General features: G+C 31.4%; 1 protein-coding gene across 1 annotated transcript; it reads right to left on the bottom strand.

The window, feature by feature from the left end:
• Positions 1 to 2,390: 2,390 nt before the first annotated feature.
• Positions 2,391 to 5,257, bottom strand: LOC111678667 (larval cuticle protein A2B). Its single transcript, XM_023440082.2, has 3 exons — positions 5,104 to 5,257; positions 4,712 to 4,987; positions 2,391 to 3,123 (listed from the first exon to the last, which is right to left on the bottom strand). Exons 1-3 carry the CDS (start codon positions 5,113 to 5,115, stop codon positions 2,824 to 2,826), a joined length of 588 nt encoding a protein of 195 aa, XP_023295850.2. The 5' UTR covers positions 5,116 to 5,257; the 3' UTR covers positions 2,391 to 2,823.
• Positions 5,258 to 9,752: the final 4,495 nt, after the last annotated feature.

Here is a 9,752-nt window from a genome sequence, read left to right on the forward strand (position 1 = left end):
CTTTTTTACTTAATAACAACCACAAGAAAAATATTAAAACACCGATAGCAACAACAATTTAATAAATTTATTAAATAGCAACAATTTGAAATGGTATATGGATGTATGTATGTAGCTGACGTGAGATGCAACTGTTTCTAAGAGGCTTATAACTTATTTAGTTAAAAATACTTGTCATTTAAACGAGTACTCATTCATATTAGCCACGTTTAATTAAATTAGCAATAAATTATTTATAGCGATTTATTTGCGTTTTTGTAAGTAAAGCTACATGCTTACTGTCTGCTTAATGCACATAAAAACTCATTAATATGTTTATGATTTTGTATGGTTTTCGGTTTGGTTTCCTGTCATCAAAATTGTAAATTGAATGTGTCAACTTGTTGAACATAAATTTTGATTATCCTCCTACAACTTATACTTTTTACTGCAGCAATAACATTTACCATTAATTATTGTAACTGTCATTGGAACTATTAAGCAAAGATACATATGACAGCGGCCTTTACTAAAAAGGCCTTTATTATACTTAATTGTTTATGTATTAGACACTTTATCCCTGATCGTGTAATTGTAACTAGTTGAGGTTCTTGACTATAGAATCAAGAGCTCTTGAATCTAGAGCATTGCCTGTTCTTGTTAAGTCGGCTGTAAGTTTTCATTCTTTACAGAGTACGCTGCAACCGAAGATCCTTTTAAAATGTTTTATTAAAGTGTTTTGGATTAAGACAGTTTTGTCAGATCGCTACAGATGAAAAGAGTCCTTGTAAAAGGCCTTCTGTGGTTACCTTCATTAGCCATGTTGTACAGTCTGTATATTTTAACTCTTTAAGATTGTATTACGAAACAGACTCCATTTCATCTGTTCGTAATTCTACTCTTTCTCTCTCTCTCACTTTGCTTAAAATTCATTCATATCTCTTATTATTTCCTGATTTGTTTTATTTATTTTTTTTCAACTGAACTTGAACTTGCTTTTGCTAAAATGCAACACCAGATTGGGATTCCATATTGCAGCAGCAAGTTGACGGCTTTTAGCTGGAATTAAAAAAAATACAATAGTTTTACTACTTCATTTAACAATCTCAAATGAAGTTGAAGGTGATCGTAATGATGATGACGACGATGGTCGTGTTTCAATGATCATGTTCACAATAAACTTTTTTTTCTTGCAAATGTTTGTTTTTCTTTTTGTGATCCACGCTAAAATTTTGTATGAAAAGTTAAAATGGGGGAAAAATATCTTGATTTGCCGGTTTATTACTTTTTCCATGAATTTCTTATTTAGTTTTTATTGCATTTCATGCGTTTTTTTATTTTTTAATTTTTTTGTAGGCTCTTGGTATTGATTTATTTTTTTATTATTTATTGTAAATTAGTTTTTGTTTTAGTAAACAACATGAAGTGGTAAAATTTTACCTTTTTTATTTGTGTTTTAATAAATTTATATTTATTTGTATGTTTAAGTGTTTAATGTGGTTTTAAAGTTGGTTTATTTATTAGTATTTTCGGTGCTCAGTGTATACCCTACACACTTTACAGGTTGTAATGTGTTTAACGTCATGTAAAATTTTATAATAATAGTCCAGTTCTGGTTCAGCTGTAGTTCAGTTCCAGTTCAGTTCTAGTTCACTTCTAGTGCAGTACTAGTTCAGTTCTTGTTTGTTCTAGTTCAGTTTTAGTTCAGTTCTAGTTCAGTTCTAGTTCAGTTCTAGTTCAGTTCAGTTCTAGTTCGGTTCTAGTTCAGTTCTAGTTCAGTTCTAGTTCAGTTCTAGTTCAGTTCTAGTTCAGTTCTAGTTCAGTTCTAGTTCAGTTCTAGTTCAGTTCTAGTTCAGTTCTAGTTCAGTTCTACTTAGTTCAGTTCTAGTTCAGTTCTAGTTCAGTTCTAGTTCAGTTCTAGTTCAGTTCTAGTTCAGTTCTAGTTCAGTTCTAGTTATGTTCTATTCCAGTTACATTTCAGTACAGTTGTAGTTCAGTTCTACTTTTGAAGTCTTTGTAACTTCTTAATTTGAATTATTAGGAAATAAAACACTTTTATTATTTAATTTTTTTCATTGCATTCATTTTACATTTAAAAACTCCCTCGATTTTTTATTGGTTTAACAATATTTTGTTTATGAACATAATAAAATATTTTACATATTTACATTATTAATATTTTTTAAAATTATTTTTAAAATTAAACAACTTTATCGCGGTCAAACAGCCTTAAAAATAACTATAAGAGAAAAAAATAATTATTATTTATTTGAGGAGGAAAATTCGTTTCATACATTTAAAATATAAAACAAAACAAAAATTGTGGTGTGAAAAATAAAAAAAATATATAAAACAAAAAGTCGATTTATGATGATGAACATATTGAGAAAATAAAAAAGAAAAAAAAGGAATTCGTTATAAATACGAAAACAAAAGGAAATAATATATTTAAAATGTATAATTGTATGTAGTATTATCCTTAAGAGGGTGATGACTAAATTACAACAAACACTCAAATGTCAATACACCAAACCTCCAAAAGCTACTAACCACAAAGGAACTTATACTATTGAGCTTCCTTAATAAAAGGACGAGCTAATAGTAAAAGTAAATAATGAGCTAGAGTTTAGGAGTGTATATGTGTGAGCGAAGAATGAGTGTTCGATTGAGTGATAACAAATTTAACAGTTAATCGTAAGCATTTTATCCAGAGTTTCATGAAAAAGTCGTCAACGTTTTAGTTTTTGTTGTTGTTGTTGCAAGTGAGAGTTGTTGTGGTTGTTTATTGGGTAGTGCTAGTGCTGGTGGTAAGTTTTGATAGTTGCCTTCAACTATATAAGTGACTTAGTGATAGGCGGGATAACCCAAAGGAGCTAGTTTTAAAGCGGGTAAAGCTGGCAATACAGGTTTAGCAACGAGTGGAGCAGCATGTAATAGTGGAGCAGGAGCTAAAACTTTAGCAACAGGTGCTACTTTAACAGCCACTGGTTCACGGTGTACAACAGCATTGAAACCATGGACGGGATCAGCAGTGTATTCAACCAAACGTCTGGTGCCATCGGGTTCAATCAAAGAGTAAGCACCTTGAACGGTATCACCATTACGGGTTTCTTGTTGGCTCTTTACATCACCTGTGGAATGATCCTAGAGAAGGTTTTTTTTGGATGGTTAGAAAATAATTAGTAAAAAAACTCTTCAGAAAGTGTGTAATCGGTCTATAGATGTTTGATATTAATAAATTACTGGGTCCAAGACTTTGTGTTGTTTTCAAACTACTTACTCCTTTGTATTACAAGTTTGATCTTCCAAATTTGGTTTGATTGTTTAGTGTCAAACAAGTTCAAACTTCTATAAGTTTGAAGTGAGTTCTGTGTTGCATTTAAGATTTCAACTTTAATGTTCTTAATCTGGCTTAAAACACTATTTTGTGTTAAACTTTTAAAACTTTTTTATGTTTGAAGTTATAACGATCATGTTATCAAGTTCTGAGTAGCGGACAAAGTTTTTCAAAATCGTTAAAACTTGCATAGTTCCATGTTCGAACTTCTGTGGATATTTATTACGTTTCAAACCTTCAATTGGTTTTAGGAAACACAAAATTGTTATCCTAATTGTACGATTGATTGATATCAAACTAATTTTTAACTTCTCAATCTTGTTTAAACTTTAAAGGCAGTTCGATAGGTAGAGTATGATTTCAAACATAGTATTCGGACTAATTCTAAAAAATTTTAATAGCCAGCAGCATTTTCTTTTATATTGAAACATTCTCATGAGTTAGAAGAACTCAAACTGAAATTAGTTTTTCTGGTTCGAAGACAAATTTCTATCAAGAGAGTTTCAAACATATATTTTTAGGTTTTAACTTGGTTCGGTGTTTAAAAACTTTTGAAGTTGTGAGCTACGTTTAAACATGATTGTCTTCATTTCAATCTACTTTATGGTTTCGTGTCAAACTAGTTTCAAACATGGTTTAGTTGTATTCAACAGTTTGAGGTAATTTTAGTAATAATAACTTGATCAGTAAAACTTTCCCGTGATTTGTAAACAACTCGAACATTTTGTAAAATTATGTTTAATGATTTGAAAGAAAGTTTTGTGTAAATGAAGTTAATAAGTTAGTTAGGTGTTACATTTAAGTTGTAAGCAGAATTTGACAAAGGGCTCATATATAATATTATGAATTCTACAAGATTGTCTTTATTGTAAAATACTTTATGGTGTTGTGTCACAAAAACCTCTCAAACAACATTTGGTTGCATGTAATCTTTATATGTTTGGAACAACTGCACAGTTAATGTTCAAACAATCTTTAGTTCATTTAAACAGCTGTTGACACAGTGTTCAAACTCGGTGATTCGCCATCATACCAATTTTATACAAATTTCTTTCTTTCAAACTACTGAACGGTGTTGTGTCAAATATTATTTGGTTGTATTGAAATGTTTAAAGTAATTTCAGTTACTTGAACATTAACCCAACAAATATCAAACCAATTTGAAGTCATTTAATTTTAGAAAATCTTAAAAAACAGTTTTTATGTGACAAACATGTTGTTGTCTGAAGTCAATGCAGTGTTGCATTTTAAGGTTTAAAAAGAATTGCCAATACATTCAAATTTATAAAAATTGTTGGAAGTCGTCACTTTTCAAATGGGAAACTCTATTATTCCCAAAATAGTTCACTTCTTTCCCCCTTATAAGTCCTAAAATTCACTTAATTAAATACTTACATGAACATCATAGCTGAAACTATATTGAGGATTAGGATCGTAGGGTTCGGGAGCGGCAACTTTGGCTACAACAGGTGCAGCAATTTTAGTAATAGCGGGAAGAGCCAAGGGAGCTAATTTAGGCAATAGAGCTGGTCCATGTGCAAGAAGAGGTCCGTGTAAACCAGGACCTACAAGTGGTCCATGTAAACCAGGAGCTAGAAGAGGTCCATGAAGGCCAGGACCTGGAATCACAACAGCCGAAGCTACAGCCAACAAAGCACTAAGTATAACAAGCTGTTAAAACAAATAGCAACAACAACAACAGAAAAAAACTTTAATTATCCTGTCTACACTTTTTAATTAATTTGAATAAAAGGCTTTTTTTATATCCGTTTAACAACAACACTTGCCTTTTGAACCATAATTAGTTTGTTTTTGTTTAAAAATTTATTTGAATATATTTTCTAGTTTAGAATTTGTTCTACTATTACGTTCTTTTGCTGCTTTTAAAGCTAAACCTTTGCGCTTTTAATCCGTTTAAGTGCAAAATGTTTTGTGTGATTCTATATTGTGTCAACAATTCCTTATATACCAAAAAATTTATTCACAAAACTTAATAAACTCAAAATACGAAAAATTATTTTCCAAGTTGAGATTTTATTTTTTTTTTGTCTCAAACTATAACCGCCCGCTTGTCACAAAAGTGGTAAAAATATTTATGCAAAATTTGTTTTTAAAACAACAAATGTACTTAATGCAACAATACGGGGCACCTATAACAAAAGCAACAACAACAACAAGAACTACCTAAACAACAATATCAATAACAACAACATTACCGCCAAAATAAAAAATAGTTTAAACAATTTTTTTTTTTGTTAATAGACATACACACTTTTTCTTAGTAATCGTAATTTAAATCGTCGTCGCCCATAGCAGACAACAACAGCAATAACAACATCACAAGCATTATTTAAAATAGTTGCTGCAACATGTTCTCACTGCAAGTAGGCCTAAAAGCAGCAATGTTTAAACTACAATTAGGAGCAGCATTGTATTTTTACTACTTCTAAAGCTATAGAGACAGACACTCTGTACAATTTATCGAACAAAATGAAAACAACAACAACAAAACAAATCATTGGCACAAGTACAGTAGGTTTTTGGAGAAAATTAGATTTGATTTGGCAAGATTTAAGAATACTTTCTGCTTTTTAAAGCAGATTTATAGGGGGTTTTAAAGATAAATTTTTAAGGATTTTTTCAATCAAATAAAGTCAGTAGCAGTCAGGATCTGAATTATCGTATTCATGATCGAGTAAAGATAATTGTAATTTCAGATATTGACTTTTGATATCGATCAACAAATCGAATACATTTTAAGCATAATTTAAATATCGAAAGTTTAATTGATCATGTAAAAGGTAATACGGTCACTGATTCTTTTCGCTAATTCTCAGAGACTGCACTTTACTTCTATCTATTAGAAATCTTTCACATTTTTGAGAATTTCACCCTTTTATATAAGAATATCTTAAGAGTTAGATACGTTGAATTATGAGTTGTTATCGACGGATCGAAAATATGATCAGATAATGGCATTTGATATCGATCAAGAAATCTAATACATTTTAGCACAATTTCCATTTCGATAGCTTAATTGATCATGTATAAGGTAATACGGTCACTGATCCTTTGAACTAATTCTCAGAGACTGCACTTTACTTCGTTCACATTTTTAAGGATTTTACTCTTTTACACAATAATACCTGTAAGAGTTAGATACGGTGAATTATGAGTTGTTATCGACGGATCGAAAATACGATTATTCTTTGGATTTTCAAGTCTTCTTCTCTTTAAACTCTGCAGATTTTTTTCACAATTTTGCCGAAACTATATTGGATTATGAGTTGTTATCAACTAATCGAAAATAAGATCTTTCTCTAGGTTTTCTAACAAATTTATACAATTAAATCTCGCTATCGGGTAAATTGGAGGAAACCGGCCCCATTTTCGTTCTAAAAATTAGATTCTTAAGATTTTGATGAACATAGTCAAACGATTGATAATCTCATGTAAACATATTGTTAACATGAGACCGACATTAGTCTAATTCTAATACCTTTGATTTGCTTCTTAACTCTTAACTCTTCTGGGGACCTAACTCTGAAAACGAATCAGTAATGCGCACTAGGCTTAACATTCTTCCTAAGAAACTTTCAGAAAGAAATGAGATATTAATCCTAGAAACCAAGTCGATTAGGCTGCATAATCTCCTGTCGATCGAGAAAAGAGTATCTCAAAATACGTTGGTTCAAAATTGTGCGGGTAATCTATTGGATTATGAGTTGTTATCGACTGATCGAAAATTCCCTGGATTTTCAAGACTTCGGCCCCATTTTCTTTCTGAAAAGTAGATTCTGAAAATTTTAAAGAACATAGTCAAAACGATTGATAATCTCATGTTAAAATATTATTAACATGAGACCGACATTCTTCTGGAAATCTAATTTTTAAAAAGGAGTCAGTAAGGTGCACTAGGCTTTATATTCTTCCAGAGAAACGTTCAGAATAAAATGAGAAACGTTCTAGAAACCATGTAGACTAGGCTGCATAATCTCTCGTCGATCGAGATAAGACTATCTCAACCTAAATTGGTTCAAGATTGTGCGGGTATACTATATTGGATTATGAGTGAGATGGAAAATAGGATCCTTTGATTTTTAAGTCTTCTCCCTTGAAATTAAAGGTTTATATCTGATTGTATTATCATGAGATCCAAAGAACGACATTAGTGCAATCCAATTGCCTTTGTTTCCTAATTTTTAACTCTTCTGGAAACCTAATTCTAAAAAAGAAATCAGTAAGGCGCACTAGGGTTTACATTCTTGCAGAGAAACATTCAGAAAGAAATGAGGTATTAAACCTAGAAACCAAGTAGACTAGGCTGCATTATCTCCCGTCGATTGAGATGAGATTATTTCAACCTACATTGAAGGTTCAAAATTGTGCCCTCTCTCTCTGGAGTATTCTACGATTAACTAGATCTGAGAGTTAAATCAACTGACGTCGACTAAATAATATGTATGTATAATGCGTATAAAACTCTTGTCTGCAGCATCGAACATGTTTGACTAAACAAATGCATCACCCAAATTTAGTAATTGGGGACATTGAGGATCCTGTTATCATTAATTCTTCAGTTATACAGTTGCTCATTGAGTCCCTGTTGCACATTGAATCTCGTTTAGAGCTACTGACACGAGTATGTCTATTAAATATATAGTCTTCATGTTTAAACTTTAACTGAATCCTTAAAGTTATTCAATTATCTAATTTCTACTCGCTCTTTCAATTAGTGTCCATATACAAGGTCTCTATACTATTGGAGAGGTTATATTTTTCCAATTTCAAGTTATAATTAAAGCGAAGTTTCTCTAGCGAAAGGTTTTGATAGTGCAGTATCTAATGTTATCAAAAAAGGTATGACTATGGTTCTAATCGCTTCGTTGAAATACATGCGCGTAGCATAGTATTTCTGTGGGTATTTGCGTTAATGTTTCGCTTGACCATAACATTCTATCTGGGGACAGCGTTTCAAAGTCCGGTGATTTAGAGCCTTACAATGTGTCCAGTAAACATTATGGATGACCAGTTCGCTTTAAGCTATGAAACGTTCGACTGTAAGAGTCCCCTCATATCTTACATATGTTTCAATATAATGTGGTATCTAGCAATGTGTCCAGTGCTTTATTTGGACAACAATTGCCATCATATCGTGAATGCTTTCCTGGATCTTTATCACATAATACGAAAATTGTTATAAAAATCTAATTTAATTAAAATTCCAGAACACACACTAACCAAACCACTGTATTCTTTTCGGGTGTCTCCCCTAGACATAAAAAAATGCGTTTAAGATTAATTTTCATTGAAAATAGATTTTTGATTAAATTGCAACAACAGCAACAAAAAAATCTACCAAAGCAACTATGTTTAACTTAAAACAAAATCTTTTAAGAAAAATTCAAATAAATACAATTAAAACCAAAAAAACACTCTTATTCCTCAAAAGATTACCCTCCGTCCTCTAAACCCTCAAACCAAAATCAGTGCTAAACTAAAATGCACTAAAATACATGCATTCCCCTTCTTTCCACAAGTTATGGCAAAGAATGCATTTTTACTTAAAATATCATTCATATCGAGCTTTTAGATGTAAGACACACATGTGATCAGCTACAGAACAAATTCTGCTGATACACTCACATAGTGCGTTCATTTTAGAGTTATCAACGCCCATGCGTCAGCTATTAACACCAAAAACTTTTTGATGCTGCATTTATTTAGTTTTTTTGTCATTTATTGTTGTTGTTGTTTTTTGCTGATTTTTTAAGGTGGTGCAGTTCCATAGCACCACCACCATCACTAACATTCATTATTCAAACAACAATCTTGAATGTTTAAAACACCTTGCCAACTCCAACAACAACAGCAGCAGCAACCACCTAATGGTCGATCGTCTGTCTAATACGACAAATCGTAAAAGAAAAAATATAAAAAATGAATGTGATTTTTATTTTTCTTTCTTTTTTTTGCGAAAAACTAGTCCATTTTTTTGCCGAACAATTTATTTAATCGAGTTTTAGTTGTATATTTGTCATGAGTAAGAATTAGATTTTGTATTTAGATTTTATGTTTTAGAAAAAGGCCAAGATTTTTTTCTCAGTTTATTCAGCTTGAAAAGAGGTGGTTCGCATGTAGAATTGCAGAAAAATAAAAAATCACAGTTCAAATAATAAAGCCTATGTGATCCGTCATGGACACGGTCTCAAAGAGTGTACACGTTCATAGGTACATGCATACATATGTGAATATGTTGCTTTCCATGTAGACCTTGTTTTCCCAGTTCTAATAAACATTTACATACGAGGGTTGTTTTTCGTTATTATTCTATAGTCTAGACTATAGACTGTTCTATAGTCTAGACTATAGACTGTTCTATAGTCTAGACTATAGACTGTTCTATAGTCTAGACTATAGACTGTTCTATAGTCTA

Source organism: Lucilia cuprina, chromosome 5 (genome assembly GCF_022045245.1).
Source record: "Lucilia cuprina isolate Lc7/37 chromosome 5, ASM2204524v1, whole genome shotgun sequence".
Classification (NCBI taxonomy): Eukaryota; Metazoa; Arthropoda; class Insecta; order Diptera; family Calliphoridae; genus Lucilia; species Lucilia cuprina.

Excerpts from the sequence above, each read along its gene's own strand:
- LOC111678667 (XM_023440082.2), bottom strand. Across the intron at positions 3,124-4,711 it reads GTTTCAGCTATGATGTTCAT|GATCATTCCACAGGTGATGT; the intron begins GTAAGTATTTAA and ends AACCTTCTCTAG.